The sequence below is a fragment of the Oncorhynchus masou genome, chromosome 10 (assembly GCF_036934945.1).
Source record: "Oncorhynchus masou masou isolate Uvic2021 chromosome 10, UVic_Omas_1.1, whole genome shotgun sequence".
Lineage (NCBI taxonomy): Eukaryota > Metazoa > Chordata > Actinopteri > Salmoniformes > Salmonidae > Oncorhynchus > Oncorhynchus masou.
The window spans coordinates 32,636,914-32,659,413 of record NC_088221.1 but is presented as its reverse complement, the minus strand read 5'-3'; the positions used below and the strand labels follow the sequence as shown (position 1 = coordinate 32,659,413).

Sequence of the window (22,500 nt, the reverse complement as noted above, 5' to 3'; positions counted from 1 at the left end):
CCTCCTGCCCAATGTATGACCATATTAGAGACACATATTTCCCTCAGATTACACAGATCCACAAAGAATTCAAAAACAAACCCAATTTTGATAAACTCCCATATCTACTGGGTGAAATACCACAGTGTGCAATCACAGCAGCAAGATTTGTGACCTGTTGCCACAAGAAACGGGCAACCAGTGAAGAACAAACACCATTGTAAATACAACCCATATTTATGCTTATTTATTTTCCCTTGTGTACTTTAACCATTTGTACATTGTTACAACACTGTATATATACATATGACATTTGTAATGCCTTTATTCTTTTGAAACTTCTGTATGTGTAATTTTTACTGTTAAACATGACAGGCTTGAGCATACATCGCAGAATGTTAGCATTTTTCAGTCCCCTCCCCTGGGGAGAGAGAGGGGGGTGAGAGGCCAGTGACTTCCTGAACTTAGTTTATCAATAATTAACATTGCACCAGCCTTGTTCCTCCGGGGGCTTATATTGCACTTCTGAGCTGTGGTGTCATTATACAGAGAGAGAGAGCACTTGACCCAGCTGGGGGAAGGGAGACTGCTGAGGTAGTGAACTGGACACTCTCCTTTTCTCCCTCTCTCCCTCTCTCCTTTTCTCCCTCTCTCCCTCTCTCTCTCCTTTTCTCCCTCTCTCTCTCCTTTTCTCCCTCTCTCCCTCTCTCTCTCCTTTTCTCCCTCTCTCCCTCTCTCTCTCTCTCCCTCTCTCCCTCTCTCCTTTTCTCCCTCTCTCTCTCTCCTTTTCTCCCTCTCTCTCTCCTTTCTCCCTCTCTCCCTCTCTCTCTCTCTCTCCTTTTCTCCCTCTCTCCCTCTCTCTCTCTCTCTCCTTTTCTCCCTCTCTCCCTCTCTCCCTCTCTCCCTCTCTCCTTTTCTCCCTCTCTCCCTCTCTCTCTCTCTCTCCTTTTCTCCCTCTCTCTCTCCTTTTCTTCCTCGCTCTCTCCTTTTCTCCCTCCCTCTCTCTCTCTCCTTTTCTCCCTCCTCTCCTTTTCTCCCTCCCTCTCTCCTTTTCTCCCTCCCTATCCCTCTCTCCTTTTCTCCCTCCCTATCCCTCCCTCTCCTTTTCTCCCTCCCTCTCTCCTCTCTCTCTCTCTCTCCTTTTCTCCTCTCTCTCTCTCTCTCTCTCCTTTTCTCCCTCCCTCTCTCTCACTCTCTCTCTCTCTCTCTCTCCTTTTCTCTCCCCCTCTCTCTCTCCTTTCTCTCTCTCTCTCTCTCTCCCTCTCCCCATCTCTCTCTCCTTTTCTCTCTCTCTCTCTCTCTCCCTCTCTCCCTCTCTCTCTCGGACGGGGGCAGGGGGAGGCAGGCTGGGCTGTCCAGTAAAGCTATCCCAGGGCTCATAAGGAAGGGAAAGGAACAGAAGAGAGGCTGCTGCTGTGTGCAGCTGCTCCCAACGCAGTCCCCTCTCTTCGTCTCTTTCTCTTACTTTCTTTCCTACTCTCTCTTTCCACAAATATGGAGTCCAGCATGGAGTCCAACAGTCCTAAGAAGATCCAGTTTTCTGTGCCTGTGTTTCAGAGTCAGCTGGACCCTCAGGCATCAGAGCATGTGAGTAAGAACATTCAGTTTCAACACGATATGGTAATAAATGTTTTTACCATTATGACATGGTAATGTGAGGTTAATGGGATGGTGGGCTTGTTGAATGAGTGGGGACGGTGAAGAGCTAGCTCCTCTTGAGACTGACTGGCAGAATAAGCTTTACTTTGATCATATAATGCCCGGTAGGAAAACATGTTTTATGACATGGATTTCCCCTGCCCCCACCACTTTCTGGATTTATTTGTCACAATCTTAGTTGCCTAAATGTTATTACAACTTATCAGTGCTTTGAGTGAATATTGATTGGGATTTATTTTTTTTACTATTTCATTGTATCCTTATTTGTCATTTTTGTGATTTTAGAAAGATCGCTTCATCCCCATTTTTGGCCATCTCCAATCCAAATTAAATCTAGAATTGGCTTCCTATATCGCAACAAAGCATCCTTCACTCATGCTGCCAAACATATCCTCGTAAAACTGACCATCCTACCGATCCTCGACTTCGGTGATGTCATCTATAAAATAGCCTCCAACACTCTACTCAACAAACTGGATGCCGTCTATCACAGAGCCATCCGTTTTGTCACCCAAAGCCCCATACACTACCCACCATTGCGACCTGTATGCTCTCGTTGGTTGGCCCTCGCTTCATATTCATCGCCAAACCCACTGGCTACAGGTTATCTACAAGTCTCTGCTAGGTAAAGCCCCACCTTATCTCAGCTCACTGGTCACCATAGCAGCACCCAGTCGTAGCACGCACTCCAGCAGGTATATCTCACTGGTCACCCCCAAAGCCAATTCCTCCTTTGGTCGTATTTCTTTCCAGTTCTCTGCTGCCAATGACTGGAACGAACTGCAAAAATCTCTGAATCTGGAGACTCATATCTCCCTCACTAGCTTTAAGCACCAGCTGTCAGAGCAGCTCACAGATCACTGCACCTGTACATAGTACATAGCCCATCTGTAAACAGCCCATCTATCTACCTACCTCATCCCCATACAGTATTTATTTATTTATTTATCTTGCTCCTTTGCACCCCTGTATCTCAACTTGCACATTCATCTTCTGCACATCTACCATTCCAGTGTTTAATTGCTATATTCTAATTACTTCGCCACCATGGCCTATTTATTGCCTTAACTCCCTTATCTTACCTAATTTGCACTCACTGTATATAGACTTTTTGTTATCTTTTGTTCTACTGTACTATTGACTATGTTTTGTTTATTCCACGTGTAACTCTGTGTTGTTGTATGTGTCGAATTTCTATGCTTTATCTTGGCCAGGACGCAGTTGTAAATGAGAACTTGTTCTCAACTAGCTTACCTGGTTAAATAAAGGTGAAATAAAAATAATAATTTTAAAAAATTTGCCACCCTTTGCCTTGATGACAGCTTTCCACACTCTTGGCATTCTCTCAACCAGCTTCACCTGGAAACCTTATCCAACAGTCTTGAATGAGTTTCCACATATGCTGAGCACTTGTTGGCTGCTTTTCCTTCACTCTGAGGTCCAACTCATCCCAAACCATCTCAATTGGGTTGAGGTCAGGTGATTGTGGAGGCCAGGTCATCTGATGCAGCACTCCATCACTCTCCTTCTAGGTCAAATAGCCCTTACACAGCCAGGCCTGATTCACACAGTCTCCTCTGAACAGTTGATGTTGAGATGAGTCTGATACTTGAACTCTGTGAAGCGTTTATTTGGGCTGCAATTTCTGAGGCTGGTAACTCTAATGGTCTTATCCTTTGCAGAATAGGTAACTCTGGGTCTTCCTTTCCTGTGGCGGTCCTCATGAGAGCCAGTTTCATCATAGCGCTTGATGGTTTTTGCCACTGCACTCTAAGAAACTTTCAGTTCTTGAAATTTTGACCTTCATGTTTTAAAGTAATGATGGACTGTTGTTTCTCTTTGGGCTCCTGAGTGGCTCAGTGGTCTAAGGCACTGCATCAGGCAGTATCACAACTGGCTGTGAGTCCAAAATGACGTCGCGCAATTACCCCAGCGTAGTCCAGGTTAGACTTGCCTAGTTAACTAAATGTTGAATAAAGAAACATTATTGGAGGTGTTCTTGCCATAACATGGACTTGGTATTTTACCAAATAGGGCCATCTTCTGTATACCACCCCTACCTTGTCACAACACAACTGATTGGCTCAAACGCATTAAGAAGAAATTCCACAAATTAACTTTTAACAAGGCATACCTGTTAATTGAAATGCATTCCAGGTGACTACCTCATGAAGCTGGTTGAGAGATTGCCAATAGTGTGCAAAGTTGTCATCAAGGCAAGGGGTGGCTACTTTGGAGAATCTCAAATATAAAATATATTTTGATTTGTTTAAACATTTCTCAGTAACTACATGATTCCATATGTGTTATTTCATAGTTTGATGTCTTCACTATTATTCTACAATGTAGAAAAGAGTAAAAATAAAGAAAAGCCCTGGAATGAGTAGGGTGTGTCCAAACTTTTGACTGGTACTGTAGGTCATTGATTGTATTGACACTAAACTCTACCACTTTGTAAAACATGCACACACAGCAAGTCTGTATCATATGCTACTGGGTTACTGGTGCTTGTTGTCTGTCTCCAGTTATCTTCAGTGCCACACTTGAACACCTCTCTTTCCTGTACTGTCCTGTCCTATCCCGCCATGTCCTGTCTCCACCTAACAGATCCGTAAGAGGAGACCTACACCAGCTACCCATGTCATTTATCTTCCACCAGACCTAACTGCAGCAGGTAAGACACTGCTTCTGAGTGAAGAACAGGGTTGGGGTCAATTCATTCAATTCCGCAAATAAACTGAAATTCCAATTGTAATTTTCCTCACTGAAAAGCAATGGAATTGGAATTTATTTTATTTCCTGTGTCGCAATGGAATGTTGAAGCCATTTGCCAAGCTTCACTCCGCATGACTCACAAACTGTCATGGAAGTTATGTGTGTCTTCATGTGACAATTGTTTTGTTTTTGTTATGCTCTAGTCTACTGGCATTGAGTATGTTATGCTTCAGTAGAGGCTCATTTGGGTTTAGAGGGGTTTTGTTTATGTATGTATCCCAATTTACTCAAGTTTTACTGCTAAAGAGAAGAATGAAGACTTTTTGGCTCGATCTCATTATGTCAATACAGTGTTTTCTTTCACATCCCTCTGTTGATATTTAATGAAGAGCTGTGGGATATGAAGGAGTTTTGTTAATATGGGTTGAATGAGGGCTTGAGACTATTGTTATGGGGAACACAAAATGGAGTGTTACTATAAGAGGTCTGGAGGGTGATAGAAGGATGGATGGAGGGTGATAGAAGGATGGATGGAGGGTGATAGAAGGATGGATGGAGGGTGATAGAAGGATGGATGGAGGGTGATAGAAGGATGGATGGAGGGTGATAGAAGGATGGATGGAGGGTGATAGAAGGATGGATGGAGGGTGATAGAAGGATGGATGGAGGGTGATAGAAGGATGGTTGGAGGGTGATAGAAGGATGGATGGAGGGGGATAGAAGGATGGATGGAGGGTGATGGATGGAGGGTGATAGAAGGATGGATGGAGGGTGATAGAAGGATGGATGGAGGGTGATAGAAGGATGGTTGGAGAGTGATAGAAGGATGGATGGAGGGGGATAGAAGGATGGATGGAGAGTGATAGAAGGATGGATGGAGGGGGATAGAAGGATGGATGGAGGGTGATAGAAGGATGGATGGAGGGTGATAGAAGAATGAATGGAGGCTGAAACAAGGATGGATGTAGGTTGATAGAAGGATGGATGGAGGGTGACCGGATGGATGGAGGGTGATAGGATGGATGGAGGGTGATAAAAGGATGGATGGAGGGTGATAGGATGGATGGATTGAGGCTGAAAGAAGGATGGATGTAGGTTGATAGAAGGATGGATGGAGGGTGATAGGATGGATGTAGGTTGATAGAAGGATGGATGTAGGGTGACAGGATGGATGCAGGGTGACAGGATGGATGTAGGTTGATAGAAGGATGGATGGAGGGTGACAGGATGGATGTAGGTTGATAGAAGGATGGATGGAGGGTGATAGAAGGATGGATGGAAGGTAATGGAAGGATGGATGGAGGTTGATAGAAGGATGGATGGAGGGTGATAGGATGGATGTAGGTTGACAGAAAGGTGGAATTAAGGTTAATAGAAGGATGGATGGAGGGTGATAGGATGGATGGAGGGGGATAGAATGATGGATGGAGGGTGATAGAATGATGGATGGAGGTTGATAGAAGGATGGAATTAAGGTTAATAGTATGGATGGAGGGTGATAAGATGGATGGAGTTTGATAGAATGATGGATGGAGGTTGATAGAATGATGGATGGAGGTTGATAGAAGGATGGATGGAGGGTGATAGAAGGATGGATGGAGGGTGATAGAAGGATGGATGGAGGGTGATAGAAGGATGGATGGGGGTGACCGAAGGATGGATGGAGGGTGATGTCGGCCCTCGTGAATGGGAGTAACCAGAAGAGAGTAAAAAAGAAAGACAAGGCTGTGCACAGCAAGGTGAATGTTCTGTCTGTGTTGTGTCATCCTGAAACAGTGAGATTGAAATCTAACCTGGTGTGAGAGATCCAGAACATTGTGTGAGAGGGTCACAATGTGACATCAGCACAAATACCTTCCCTGTGACACAGCCACAGCTTACAGCTCAGACTGCAGCACAGCCTGCTGCTTAGCCATAGTCACAACTCATACACTGCAGCACAGTCACAGCAAAACAAGCTGCCTTGTCCACACTCTGGTCCTCCCCACTACTTTTGGAAAGGTCACCATAGAGTAAGACTGGGAGGACCTATGCCAAAAGCCCCCAGGCACAGCTGTGGATGACAGTGAGACAGTTAGAAGAGGCCATAAGGACCAAACTAGAGATGTGAGTACAGGAGCTGTCTGTAATGAAACACTGGTGTATGTTTTACACTTCAAAGCTGATAGAAAGCTGTGCGTGCCTGTACAGTATACAAACAGGTTGTATCTATCCCATTGTACTGAGAAAGGGAAAGGGTTGGTACTGTTAGTTGATGGAGGGGGTGCTGGCCCGTATAGAGAGGTCCTGGCAGAGTAGGAGGTGTTCTTGTCTGCTTCTCAAATGGAACCCTATTCCCTACATCAGGAATATTCAACTCTTACCCTTCAAGGTCCGGCGCCTGATGGTTTTCTGTTAGAAGTGATCATTTATTGCACCCACCTTGTGTCCCATCTAAATCCCTGATTAGAGGAGAACAATTTAAAATAGCAGTGGAACTGGCTTCGAGGTCCAGAGTTGAGTTTGAGGGCCCTATATAGTGCACTACCTTTGACCCTATTGGCTCTGGTAAAAGGTAGTGCACTTCATAGGAAATAGAGTGCCATTTGGGCCACTCCTGTCTCAGTGACAAACCATATAACACAAATCTACTGGGTGGCAATGAAATAGTCTGACAGAAGCCAGGCCTGGGCCCTGCATCCAGGAGCCAGTTTAGAGTTGTTACATTGTCAGAATGGCATCGGTATGTGTGTGTGTGTTGCATCATAGACCCAGGTTGTCTTTTATCCATGGATCTTTCCTCCTCAGTTCCAGGTCTGTGTTTATGTGATACTTAGGTAACTGGAGATGATTGTGGACTGCAGGAAAAGGAGGACAGAGCACGCCCCCATTCTCATCAACAGGGCCGCAGTGGAGCAGGTTGAGAGCTTCAAGTTCCTTGGTGTCCACATCACCAACAAACTAACATGGTCCAAGCACACCAATACAGTCGTGAAGAGGGCACAACAAAACCTATTCCCCCTCAGGAGACTGAAAAGACTCGGCACGGTCCCCAGATCCTCAAAAGGTTCTACAGCTGCACCATCGAGAGCATCCTGACTGGTTGCATCACTTCCTGGTTTGGCAACTGATCGGTTTCCGACCGCAAGGCAATACAGAGAGTAGTGCGTACAGCGCCGTACATCACTCGGGCCAAGCTTCCTGCCATCTAGGACCTTTATACCAGGCAGTGTCAGAGGAAAGCCCTAAAAATTGTCAAAGACTCCAGCCACCCTAGTCATAGACTGTTCTCTCTGCTACCACATGGTAAGCAGTACCGGAACGCCAAGTCTGGGTCCAAGAGGCTTCTAAACAGCTTCTACCCCCAAGCCATAAGACTCCTGAACATCTAATCAAATGGCTACCCAGACTATTTGCATTGCCCCACCTTTAATACCGCTGCTACTCTTGGTTGTTATCATCTATGCATAGTCACTTTAATAACTCTACCTACATGTACATATTACCTCAACTAACCAGTGCCAACACACACTGACTCTGTACCGGTACCCCCTGTATATAGTCTCGCTATTGTTATTTTACTGCTGCTGTAAGTAAGCATTTCACCTGTTGTATTAGGCGCATGTGAATAATACAATTTGATTTGATAAGAACTGCTGCCAATGGGACAGTTCTGTTCCCTTCATGAGCCTGGTTCTATCCCTCCCTCCATCCCTCTTTCCACCTGCGTCTCCATGGGTGTAGTCAATGGCTTTATGGACAGATTTCTCCAGCCGAGTTGTCTCGTCAAGCTCTTTGTTTAGTTGATCAACTCTTTATGCTATATGGCCTTTTACAATGACATTACCCTGCCTGTGTGTTGTGAATGGTACTGGGTGGTGTACTGTAATGTAGTCTGTCTGTAGTTTGTCTGCTTGTGTCGGGTGAAACTTGTTTTGCTCAACTCTGTCTGTGTATGTGAGCTGCACACTGTAGTGTGCGTGGGACCCTTTTCACTATTCACAGCCATTATTTCAGCTACAAGCAGCTCTTTGTCTTGCTGATATTTCCCTGTGAATGTCATCTGAACTGTCTCTTGAAGAGAGGCCACTTCGGAAGGTTAATACTGAACCTTACTGTCGTGTTGTGTCTCTGGATTATTGTTTGTCCTGAATCAGAATTGTATCCTTGAAAACCAGATGTGTTATCAAAATATTTGAGAAGCAGTGACCTATGGCTTTAATTGAGCACTCCCAAACAGATATATAATATGTGAAAACCATGGAGCTGGCCTCAGAGGACAACATACTGTACAATACAGGGCTTGTGTGTTGCCCCTTGCCATGCATTCAACAAATGAGTCATGTTAATGCGTTTTTTTATTTTATTTATTTTATTTTATTTCACCTTTATTTAACCAGGTAGGCTAGTTGAGAACAAGTTCTCATTTGCAACTGCGACCTGGCCAAGATAAAGCATAGCAGTGTGAACAGACAACACAGAGTTACACATGGAGTAAACAATAAACAAGTCTATATACATTGTGTTCAAAAGGCATGAGGAGGTAGGCAAATAATTACAATTTTGCAGATTAACACTGGAGTGATAAATGATCAGATGGTCATGTACAGGTAGAGATATTGGTGTGCAAAAGAGCAGAAAAGTAAATAAATAAAAACAGTATGGGGATGAGGTAGGTAAAATTGGGTGGGCTATTTACCGATAAGACTATGTACAGCTGCAGCGATCGGTTAGCTGCTCAGATAGCAGATGTTTGAAGTTGGTGAGGGAGATAAAAGTCTCCAACTTCAGTGATTTTTGCAATTCGTTCCAGTCACAGGCAGCAGAGAACTGGAACGAAAGGCGGCCAAATTAGGTGTTGACTTTAGGGATGATCAGTGAGATACACCTGCTGGAGCGCGTGCTACAGGTGGGTGTTGCCATCGTGACCAGTGAACTGAGATAAGGCGGAGCTTTACCTAGCATGGACTTGTAGATGACCTGGAACCAGTGGGTCTGGCGACGAATATGTAGCGAGGGCCAGCTGACAGAGCCAGAGCATACAGGTCGCAGTGGTGGGTGGTATAAGGTGCTTTAGTGACAAAACGGATGGCACTGTGATAAACTGCATCCAGTTTGCTGAGTAGAGTGTTGGAAGCTATTTTGTAGATGACGTCATCGAGGATCGGTAGGATAGTCAGTTTTACTAGGGTAAGTTTGGCGGCGTGAGTGAAGGAGGCTTTGTTGCGGAATAGAAAGCCGACTCTAGATTTGATTTTCGATTGGAGATGTTTGATATGAGTCTGGAAGGAGAGTTTACAGTCTAGCCAGACACCTAAGTACTTATAGATGTCCACATATTCAAGGTCGGAACCATCCAGGGTGGTGATACTAGTCAGGCGTGCGGGTGCAGACAGCGAACGGTTAAAAAGCATGCATTTGGTTTTACTAGCGTTTAAGAGCAGTTGGAGGCCACGGAAGGAGTGTTATGGCATTGAAGCTCGTTTGGAGGTTAGATGGCACAGTGTCCAAGGACGGGCCGGAAGTATATAGAATGGTGTTGTCTGCGTAGAGGTGGATCAGGGAATCGCCCGCAGCAAGAGCAACATCATTGATATATAGAGAGAAAAGAGTTGGCCCGAGAATTGAACCCTGTGGCACCCCCATAGAGACTGCCAGAGGACCGGACAGCATGCCCTCCAATTTGACACTCTGAACTCTGTCTGCAATGTAGTTGGTGAACCAGGCAAGGCAGTCATCAGAAAAACCGAGGTTACTGAGTCTGCCGAAAAGAATATGCTGATTGACAGAGTCGAAAGCCTTGGCAAGGTCGATGAAGATGGTTGCACAGTACAGTCTTTTATCTATGGCCGTTATGATATCTTTTAGTACCTTGAGCGTGGCTGAGGTGCACCCGTGACCGGCTCGGAAACCAGATTGCACAGCGGAGAAGGTACGGTGTGATTCGAGATGGTCAGTGACCTGTTTGTTGACTTGGCTTTCGAAGACCTTAGATAGGCAGGGCAGGATGGATATAGGTCTGTAACAGTTTGGGTCCAGGGTGTCTGACTGCGGCAGCTTTCCAATCCTTGGGGATCTCAGACGATATGAAAGAGAGGTTGAACAGGCTGGTAATAGGGGTTGCAACAATGGCGGCGGATAGTTTCAAAAATAGAGGGTCCAGATTGCCAAGCCCAGCTGATTTGTACGGGTCCAGGTTTTGCAGCTCTTTCAGAACATCTGCTATCTGGATTTGGGTAAAGGAGAGAACCTGGAGAGGCTTGGGCGAGTAGCTGCGGGGGGGGGGGGGGCTGTTGGCCGAGTTTGGAGTAGCCAGGCGGAAGGCATGGCCAGCCATTGAGAAATGCTTGTTGAAGTTTTCGATAATCATGGATTTATCGGTGGTGACCGTGTTACCTAGCCTCAGTGCAGTGGGCAGCTGGGAGGAGGAGCTCTTGTTCTCCATTGACTTCACAGTGTCCCAGAACGTTTTGGAGTTGGAGCTACAGGATGCAAATTTCTGCCTGAAGAAGCTGGCCTTAGCTTTCCTGACTGACTGCGTGTATTGGTTCCTGACTTCCCTGAACAGTTGCATATCGTGGGGACTATTCGATGCTATTGCAGTCTGCCACAGGATGTTTTTGTGCTGGTCGAGGGCAGTCAGGTCTGGAGTGAACCAACGGCTGTATCTGTTCTTGGTTCTGCATTTTTTGAACGGAGCATGCTTATCTAAAATGGTGAGGAAGTTACTTTTAAAGAATGACCAGGCATCCTCAACTGACGGGATGAGGTCAATGTCCTTCCAGGACATTGACCTTCTATAAAGGCCTGCTCACAGAAGTGTTTTAGGGAGCGTTTGACAGTGATGAGGGGTGGTCGTTTGACTGCGGTTCCATAGCGGATACAGGCAATGAGGCAGTGATCGCTGAGATCCTGGTTGAAGACGGCGGAGGTGTATTTGGAGGGCCAATTGGTCAGGATGACGTCTATGAGGGTGCCCTTGTTTACAGATTTAGGTTTGTATCTGGTGGGTTCCTTGTGATTTATGTGAGATTGAGGGCATCTAGCTTAGATTGTAGACTGCCAGGATGTTAAGCATATCCCAGTTTAAGTCACCTAAGAGAACAAACTCTGAAGCTAGATGGGGGGCGATCAATTCACAAATGGTGTCCAGGGCATAGCTGGGGGATGAGGGGGGTCGGTAGCAGGCGGCAACAGTGAGAGACTTATTTCTGGAGAGAGTAATTTTTAAGATTAGTAGTTCGAACTGTTTTGGTATGAACCTGGAAAGTATGACATTACTTTGCAGGCTATCTCTGCAGTAGACTGCAACTCCTCCCCTTTGGCAGTTCTATCTTGATGGAAAATGTTATAGTTGGGTATGGAAATCTCAGAATTTTTGGTGGCCTTCCTGAGCCAGGATTCAGACACGGCAAGGACATCAGGGTTGGCAGAGTGTGCTAAAGCAGTGAGTAAAACAAACTTAGGGAGGAGGCTTCTGATGTTGACATGCATGAAACCAAGGCTTTTTCGATCACAGAAGTCAACAAATGAGGGTGCCTGGGGACATGCAGGGCCTGGGTTTACCTCCACATCACCCGCAGAACAGAGGAGGAGTAGTATAAGGGTGCGGCTAAAAGCTATCAAAACTGGTCACCGAGAGCGTTGGGGACAAAGAATGTACTCTTGTACTGTGTTGACCTTCAGAATACAACATAGGTGTGTCTGTGATGCAGTCCAATTCATTTATAAACGTGCTCATGTGTGTTTCACATGTTTGTCCTGTCCTTGTGTTCTCCTCATCAAGCAAAGGCAAGAAGGTTTTATCAATGGCCCAGTGCTGTTCATTCAACAAAATGGTTAGCTAGTTATTGATTTTAAGCTCCAGCTGTCATGTTCATGGTGATAAAACCCATCATCAGAACTGTCTCAATGACACCCTATGAATCACCCTCTGCTTGCTGGAGATCTCAATTTCAATTCAGAGAAATGTCAATAGAGGTGGAGTGGAATAGTCACCAGTCAGCCATTAGAGCCTGAGGTCAGCAGTGGTTTTGACACTGAACCATAAACTCTCAGCCTCATGGCGTCCATCTTATCGCTCTCCATCTCTCTCCCAGGGTCTTAGTCTATAATTAACCAAGTCACATGTCACACGCTGTCTCTCTCTCTCTCTCTCTCTCTGTGTGTGTGTGTGTGTGTGTGTGTGTGGGTGGGTGGGTGGGTGGGTGCAGAGCCTCAACACACAGATAGGCTGCACATCACTAACTGTCTGCTTTTCTCTCCCACAGATGACAAGCATCAAGGAGAGGTAGGTTACACACACTGTCAACCATAGCCGACTGCTCTGTTTCAAATTCATGTGATGTCACAAATATAATTTCCCATAACATCAACTTTTATTTAAATGTTGCATGTTTGGATATGGACAGAATAGCCAGATTGCAAAAACCTCATCTCTAGCTGTTGTCTATGGTTCAGGAGGCATTTCTGATGCAGTTGTCATTGATTCCTGAAATAGCATCAGTGAAATGGGATCTCTGGATCTGCCTTGTTGGTTCTCATGCTGTTCTTTTCCACCCGCACCATTCCTCCTCGACACCTCCTCCCTCCATCCCTCTACACCTCCTCCCTCCATCCCTCTACACCTCCTCCATCCATCCCTCTACACCTCCTCCCTCCATCCCTCTACACCTCCTCCCTCCATCCCTCTACACATCCTCCCTCCATCCCTCTACACCTCCTCCCTCCATCCCTCTACACCTCCTCCCTCCATCCCTCTACACCTCCTCCCTCCATCCCTCTACACCTCCTCCCTCCATCCCTCTACACCTCCTCCCTCCATACCTCCTCCCTCCATCCCTCTACACCTCCTCCCTCCATCCCTCTATACCTCCTCCCTCCATCCCTCAACACATCCTCCCTCCATCCCTCTACACCTCCTCCCTCTATACCTCCTCCCTCCATCCCTCTACACCTCCTCCCTCCATCCCTCTACACCTCCTCCCTCCATCCCTCTACACCTCCTCCCTCCATCCCTCTACACATCCTCCCTCCATCCCTCTACACCTCCTCCCTCCATCCCTCTACACCTCCTCCCTCCATCCCTATACACCTCCTCCCTCCATCCCTCTGCACCTCCTCCCACCATCCCTCTACACCTCCTCCCTCCATCCCTCAACACATCCTCCCTCCATCCCTCTACACCTCCTCCCTCTATACCTCCTCCCTCCATCCCTCTACACCTCCTCCCTCCATCCCTCTATACCTCCTCCCTCCATCCCTCTACACCTCCTCCCTCCATCCCTTTACACCTCCTCCCTCCATCCCTCTACACCTCCTCCCTCCATCCCTCTACACCTCCTCCCTCCATCCCTCTACACCTCTTCCCTCCATCCCTCTATACCTCTTCCCTCCATCCCTCTATACCTCCTCCCTCCATCCCTCTACACCTCCTCCCTCCATCCCTCTACACCTCCTCCCTCCATCCCTCGACACCTCCTCCTTCCATCCCTCTATACCTCCTCCCTCCATCCCTCGACACCTCCTCCTTCCATCCCTCGACACCTCCTCCTTCCATCCCTCTACACCTCCTCCCTCCATCCCTCTACACCTCTTCCCTCCATCCCTCTATACCTCTTCCCTCCATCCCTCTATACCTCCTCCCTCCATCCCTCTACACCTCCTCCCTCCATCCCTTTACACCTCCTCCCTCCATCCCTCTATACCTCTTCCCTCCATCCCTCTATACCTCCTCCCTCCATCCCTCTACACCTCCTCCCTCCATCCCTCTACACCTCCTCCCTCCATCCCTCTACACCTCTTCCCTCCATCCCTCTACACCTCTTCCCTCCACCCTATACCTCCTCCTTCCATCCCTCGACATCTCCTCCCTCCATCCCTCTACACCACCAGGTCCAGAGTGCAGAGTCGTCTCCTGCTCAGAGGAAACACAGCGTCTACTCTCCACCCACCATGAAAGGTACAGTACAGAACATTGTTTACACAAACTGCCATAACATGATGAGATGGAAGTGCCATTAGTTCATACTCTCCCTTTTATTCTGGTGAGTGTAGGAAACTGATGAAACGTCTGTAGTCAGCATTATACCTCCACAGAGACCACTGAAATGTGTGACAGAGCTAGTCAGGTGCCGACTTAGACAGGAGGTAGCACTGTAAATCTCCATTAGATATTGATTGACTGACCAGGGAAGCTACACAATGCTACTTTAGCTACAGTGATAGACAGGGCAAAGAGAGAGCTACACCATCCTACTGCATGTCTCTCAAATAGATAGTTGTTAATCAGACAATATGTACAGAGGATCAAAATTCATTTCAGCACAGCAGCCTATTTATGGTCCAATTTTATACCACAACAAATATTTTCTTCACAAACCTGGCTTGTTAATTAGTGTGTAGATGAGAAAGTATCCAACATGGCCAAACACCCCAGGCTGGATGGCCTTGAATTCAGTTGCATGCTGTATATGGTCCAGTAAAATAACCGGCACAGGTTTGTACATGGCTGGAAGGCATCGGGCTGCAGATTATACTGGTCATTCATGCAATTACGGAAACACAAAAACAACATTCTGTGTTCCCAGAAAAAAATCTGAAAGGAAATAGAAAACACACATTTCTCAGTCACGAGAGCAAAGGTTAAGAGTGGGAGACCAATTTCCGTACAAATTAAGCACACCATTATAATTGTGATCATTGGACTCAAATTAAATCAAATTAATTTATATAGCCTGTCTTACATCAGCTGATATCTCAAAGTGCTATACAGAAACCCAGACCAAAACCCCAAACAGCAAACAATGCAGTTGTAGAAGCACGGTGGCTAGGAAAAACTCCCTAGGAAGAAACATAGACAGGAACCAGGCTATGAGGGGTGGCCAGTCCTCTTCTGAGATTATAACAGAACATGGCCAAGATGTTCAAATGTTCATAAATTACCAGCATGGTCAAATAATAATAATCACAGTAGTTGTCGAGGGTGCAGCAAGTCAGCACCTCAGGAGTATATGTCAGTTGGCTTTTCATAGCCGATCATTAAGAGTATCTCTACCGCTCCTGCTGTCTCTAGCGAGTTGAAAACAGCAGGTCTGGGACAAGGTAGCACGTCCGGTGAACAGGTCAGGGTTCCATAGCCGCAGGAGGAACAGTTGAAACTGGAGCAGCAGCACAGCCAGGAGGACTGGGAACTGCAAGGAGTCATCATGCCAGGTATTCCTGAAGAATGGTCCTAGGGCTCTGGTCCTCCGAGAGAGAGAGAGAAAGAAATAAAGAGAGAATTAGAGAGCATACTTAAGTTCACACAGGACACCGGATAAGACAGGAGAAATACTCCAGATATAACAAACTGACCCAGCCCCCCGACACATAAACTACTGCAGCATTAATACTGGAGGCTGAGACAGGAGTGGTCAGGAGACACTGTGGCCCCATCTGATGATACCCCCGGACAGGGCTAAACAGGCAGGATGTAACCCCACCCACTTCGCCATACTGTGGACCTCTATAATGTACTGTGTGTGTCCTCCACAGGCAGAGAGCCCACAGACTGCTGTAGAGGCCACAGTGAGGACAGAGACAGCCTGCCTCCTACCAGACTGCCCCAGTCCCACACAGATACACTGGCCCAAGCAGATGAGCTATCAGGGGATCTGCCGCGACTGGCAGACACACCAAGGCGCAAAGACACCCCCTATCAACACCAGCCTCCCTTTACTCCAGGTAAGGCCATCACAACTCCACACATATGGAGTGAGATAGCTGCCAAAAGGTTGAACGTACGTATCGTTTTGATCGCACGAAAATCCATACGTAAATTGTTAGGATCGTAAGAAAAGCCATGCTTGAGACATAAAACCTAAATGTTCAATTAGTACGTACAAACCCTATGTTACAACTCTGAATGAACATTCACATGTTGGATTCTTACTTTACGTCACCATTTACTCAGTTACAGATCTTTTTGTATATGTACAAACTTTTGGCAGTAGACAAACAGTAGCTAGTTGAAGTTAGCTAGTCAATCAAGCAACTCTTGCCCAGATGTTAGAGTTGCTTTGCAGCTTCTGGTTTCATTTTCATAATAAAAGTCTAGTGTTGCATCCTAAGATGCTGGGTTATTTTACTGAAGACACCGAAGCGTGCTTATAATAAACGGAACAGATTCATTTCATGTTCTCCTTAACACATTCCAGTCTACTACTCTGTATAGTGTTTTCAGCCCAACTCCCCAATACATCATTGAACTTTAACCCCCTTTGCATCTCATAATCCAATCAGTTCAATGCAAGAATGGAAACCCCATTGTCATTTGTTAATTCAAATAACTCAACCTCTGCATAGAAATCCCATTGGCTATGTGCAACCATTTTAAATCTAAACTCATTAACACATAACACATTTCTCAATACACCACATCGAGAGCTTGTTTTAGAACTGCATTCAATAACAACGTTGTACCAGTAGATGGCGTAGTATAGGCTTGGGCCATCAGCAAATGACTTGTGTGAGAATGATAAAGACACAGAAGAGATTTGTCTAGAATAACATCCTGAGCTGCAAAATTAAAGTATTTTTTGATTTATTTGATTTATGCTCGGCCTATTCCGCTATCTACAGTAGAAGTCGGAAGTTTACATACACTTAGGTTGGAGTCATTCAAACTTGTTTTTCAACCACTCCACAAATGTCTTGTTAACAAACTATAGTTTTGGCAAGTCGGTTAGGACATCTACTTTGTGCATGACACAAATAATTTTTCCAGCAATTGTTTACAAACAGATTATTTCACTTATAATGTGTCCAGTGTGCCAGACGTTTACATACAGTAAGTTGACTGTGCCTTTAAACAGCTTGGAAAAATCCAGAAAATTATGTCATGGCTTTAGAAGCTTCTGATAGGCTAATTGACATCATTTGAGTCAATTGGAGGTGTACCTGTAGATGCATTTCAAGACCTACCTTCAAATCAGTGGCTCTTTGCTTGGCATCATGGGAAAATCAAAAGATATCAGCCAAGACCTCAGAAAAACAAGTTTTTATTCATCCCTTTAAATACGTTACACATTAATTAGAATTCTGTCGACAGACTCAATAGAACAAATACATCGAGAGAGGTTCACATTATAGGGATCAAAGAAAGAAGGCAATCTATGCATATTCGTCTCCATTTCAGCACCAACTGGAAGAATACAAATACTCTGATTTTATAGATTATTTATGCACATTTATGCACGGAATACTTTCTATTGATGAATACAAAATACAGAGGTTTGATTAATCCTGAATGATGTCATATTCAAGTTCAATACATGAAATATTGGAATGTCGAACAATAAGCCTATGAATCTACCCTAATTTTCACTATCATGGAACTGTATGACAACGGTCCAGTTGTCGTGAACCGTGCGCCATGATCCACTAACGCTAGCGACCCTTAGGAACAATTTACAAGGATGTGACAGCGGAAAAAAAAGGTAAACGGAATGGAATTATGCGAAAATGAATTTATGTGGTTATTACCGACGGTGGCGCCCGATAGTGTCTAACATGATACATTTATCAAAACGCCGTGCAGGCGCCCAAGATGGTGGTCAGTGCAGATGCGATTTCTGGTAGCTGAAGGAATGATTGGATTTCCTCACCCAAATAGGACCACGTGGTAATTTCTATGGTCATAAAACCCTGTATGAATATGGTGTAGTGTGTTTACCAAAGTAATTGATTACTTTCTGCAAGTTATTCACTTCAAACTATTAACTTAGTGACAACACTAGATAGCCAGATCAGCTAGCTAGCTCAAAAACGAGAATGTCTTCATGAAAACTTCCAGAACCAAAATAAAATAAATTGATCGATCATCAGATGGACAATTAACCACAAAAGATGGTATGGTTTTGGGGACTCCTCTTCAGAATGTAACTGTGGGGTGAAATACTGCTGTGGGTGATGAAAATCTGGTGAGCACGGATAACAATGCTGACAACTTGCACCCATCCAGTCCCCAGCTCAGGCTGTCACTTTACAACCACGACACTCCAGTCAAGCCCCAGGGGAAAAAGATGAGAGGGCAAGAGGGTGTCACCTCTTGAGATGCAAAACAATATTGTGATGCTTTTGACAGCAAAGATGGGTGAAAGGGCATATGGCTTGGAGGACACGGTTAGGGAAAAAACTATGAAAATTGAGGCCATACAAAAAATATGTTGACTTTATGGAGAAGTAAAAACTAACAGATCCAGCATTGTTAATCCTGAGTTTAATAATCTATGTCTTGGTCTTGGATTATTCGATATTTGGAGATCTAAATATCCAGATAAAAAGGACTTCACTTGGAGTAACAAGGACATGTCCAGACAATCAAGAATGAGTCAGGGTATCAATTGAACCATCAATTCTTACTGATCATAAAAATATATTCTCATCTTTAAATATTAATGGATCTGAAGTTAATAAATCAAATCAGAGTTATTGGAAACTCAATATTAGACTGTTGGAAGATGATAATTTCAAGATGGATGCCAAAGATATACAAGATAATTGGAGGAAAGCCCAACTATTTAAGTTTTATGGGAAATATTGGGAATTAATGAAGTATGACAAACAGCCTTGAAGAGAGGTAAAGAAATGGCTGAACTTAAAAGATTGAGGGAAGAGAAACTTGTTACCCAGAATTCATGAGAACACACAATGTTACATTCACTCTTGAGTCGTTTCAAATAGTCGTTAGAGCTGTCCCTTAAGGTGCTATTCTTCGTTTAGAATATAACAGTACTCCAAGTGCAACTGTTGAGGATTTTGTAGCTTCGACACAGTTAGAAGGAATTTATATATTAAACTATAAATGTAATAATGTGTATATAAAAAAACAATGTCAATATGTTACTATTCCCTCTGCTAGAAGATACTAGAATGCAGTCCTAGGACAAGTGAACTGGAACAAAGTCTTGTTGTTGTCTGGAAAATATGTTATATCTAATAAAGTGAAGTATCATACAAACTCATTCATAGAATCTACCCTGTAAAGACCTTTATTATACACAGATTCAAAATAGCTATTGATAACAAATGTGTATTTTGTGGTTGTGACCCAGTGAGTCTTGAACATTTATTTTGGGACTGTTCTTATGTCAGATGATTTTGGAGTGAGTTCATGTTCATTTCAAAGACTCTGATATTATGTTTTATTTGGAAACAAATGATATGGACCCCGATTTTAACTTTCATTGTTCATGTGTTTATTTTTCATGGCATATTCTTTATCCATAAAATGAAATGGGTGGAGTACAAACTGCTCTTCACAATGTTTAAGATAGAATTATTATTTTGAAATGATCAGTCAGTGTAAAAACAAAAATGCAATTGCGTACCATCAAACGTTTTGGCAAATTGAAAATGTATCTCGATATGTAATGCCCGTCTGTTAGGTTTATGTACATTTGTTTGTATAATTATGTTTTGGTATTTGTTTTGTTCATAATAATAATATATATATTAAAATTATTGAAAAAAATATAATGAATAAAGCAGTGCATGGAGAATGGTGTTCTCTATAGAAAAAAGAAAGTAGATGCTTTTTCCACTTGGAACCAGTAGGTTCGCTCAACCATATTCATGGTTTCTTCACGCTTAAAGGTGGTGGAATTAATTAGAGAATTTAGTCAAGGACAGAATATGGCATATCTGTAGAGCAGAGTTTGCTGGTGGGAGGAACTGGAGTTGGAATCTGGGCCTATGTGCTGCCTTGTCACCTCAAGCGATCTAAGACCAGGCCAGTCAAGTAGGCCAGGAAAAGCCAATGTTGTTTTATTTGTAGAATGCTTACTAACAGTTGTATCTCAATACTGTTGTTTAGGAGGTGCGGGTGAACAAATTCACATTGTCAAGTCTAGTGAGTCACACACTATGTACTGTATTTTCTTGAGACAACGGCTTGTGGGTTGATGTTGATCAGTGCTGTAGTGTGGGGGGGGGACTAATCACCAGTTGTGTTGAAAAATGTAACGCTCCTTATCCTTTCAATGCTTTTTTCCACAAAAAAAGGTGGGTAAACCACTATACCACTGATGTAGATTGTAGTCAGCGGATATGAGTCAGAAAGAATATTGAGTCATAAGTGTGGTCATCACTGAGTGTTTATCAAGAGAGTGAAAAAAGCTCTTTGAAACATGAGCTGTTGATTGTAGCTGCAAGGAGCACTCTGGTAACCTTAACTAACAGATGGTCTGGTCACAGGACAGATGACAGTTGGCCCCTATTCTGACTCAAACAGCATCATGCTTACACACAACATCAACACAGCATCATCCTCAGAAACACTTACTACAGTCCCAACACTGATGGACATATAGTTTCATCCTTTGACAGCAAGGGGACTACACAGACAGAAATGATTGTAGTTTAGGCTTGTAGATCATGACACAGTGTGTGTCAGTGTGAAGAGCTAGTAGCGGTTAGAACACACTGAGTGGGTTTCCTATTGATCTCTCTGATGTGACTGCAGTCACAGTCTGCCACATTACCCATGACTATCCTGCACTCTGTCTGTCCAATCCCCAGGGGTCAAGCTGCTCAAGAGCAAATCAAAAGTATCCTTCCCTGAGGAAGAAGAGAAAGAGGAGGAAGACAAGCACAAGGATCCAAAGTGAAGAGGAACACAAACTGCAGATCCATGTTTCTGATGGTTAAAAGTTCAAACACATGACTGGGTTAAGAACTCTTGGTTAGAAATGTATCTAAACTTAATTAGGTTATAATTTCTAAACTTATAATCCATTTTATTCAGCCTTGTATTGTTGAGGTCAAGAAAGGACAATTTAATGAATTTCTCTATCTCAAACTCTTCTTTTAGGTCTTGGTAATGTATGGTGTATTATTGTTATATATTGTAATAAGAGAGTATGTGGGGAATATCAACAGCAATACTGACTGATATGCACTTAACATTCACTGGAAATATACAGGTTTTAGTTTTAATTTTCTTATAAAAGAAAATATCTACTTCTATTTTTTGCATCTCACATTGTCATCTCATAATGTAAAAACACTTGCTGATATTTCACATATATTTTTGTAGTATTTTATACTGAAACTGGGCTTTTGTGCATACAGTATAGCAGACTTGTGTACTACATACAGTACACTGAGGTACAAACAAAGACGTCCTGCAAACAAGGGTCTTCTCTGGAGTGTCTTAAGCCCTAATAAAGTTACTCACTTTATGAACACTTGGCGAAACCTGTATGTTTTTTCATCATTCATTTTGTACAAAAATGACAAACAAATGTCATTTCTACAGCCTCACGGACACGTAATTTAACATCTATTGCCAAACCCTCTCCTGAATGGCAGGCACCATTATTTTAGTAGGCTAATTCTTATCTCAGCAAATGAATTATGGGAAGATTTCATAAAACAAAATAAAAATATGTACCCATACATGTCGTCAGTGTATATCTTGTGTCAATAAAGGGAGTGTAACTGTATGTTAACAGCATTACAAGGGGAAAGGTATGCAACAGCACCCCCAAGTGGGTAATATTATGTACATAAAGATATATGAATGAGTGATGGTACAGAATGGCATAGACAAGATGCGGTAGATGATATAGAGTACAGTATATACATATACATATGAGATGAGTAGTGTAGGGTATTTAAACATTATATTAAGTAGCAATGTTTAAAGTGGCTAGTGATATATTTTACATGTTACACTCAATGTTAGTGGTGGCTGTTTAACAGTCTGATGGCCTTGAGATAGAAGCTGTTTTTCAGTCTCTCTGTCCCTGCTTTGATGCACCTGTACTGACCTAGCGGGGTGAACAGGCAGTGGCTCAGGTGGTTGTTGTCCTTGATGATCTTTATGGCCTTCCTGTGACATCGGGTGGTGTAGGTGTCCTGGAAGGTAGATAGTTTGTCCCCGGTGATGCGTTGTGCAGACCTCACTACCTTCTGGAGAGCCTTACGGTTGTGGGCGGAGCAGTTGCCGTACCAGGCGGTGATACAGCCCGACAGGATGCTATCGATTGAGCATCTGTAGAAGTTTGTGAGCGCTTTTGGTGACAAGCCGAATTTCTTCAGCCTCCTGAAGTTGAAGAGGCGCTGCTGCGCCTTCTTCACGATGCTGTCTGTGTGGGTGGACCAATTCAGTTTGTCTGTGATGTG

The 22,500-nt window shown here is 44.1% G+C and overlaps 1 protein-coding gene across 1 annotated transcript; it reads left to right on the top strand.

Moving 5' to 3' along the window:
* The first annotated feature begins 1,290 nt into the window (after window positions 1–1,290).
* On the top strand, window positions 1,291–21,560 carry ppp1r1c (protein phosphatase 1, regulatory (inhibitor) subunit 1C). Its single transcript, XM_064976649.1, has 6 exons — window positions 1,291–1,566; window positions 4,246–4,312; window positions 12,603–12,622; window positions 14,227–14,293; window positions 15,868–16,056; window positions 20,893–21,560. Exons 1-6 carry the CDS (start codon window positions 1,474–1,476, stop codon window positions 20,979–20,981), a joined length of 525 nt encoding a protein of 174 aa, XP_064832721.1. The 5' UTR covers window positions 1,291–1,473; the 3' UTR covers window positions 20,982–21,560.
* The last annotated feature ends 940 nt before the right edge of the window (window positions 21,561–22,500 follow it).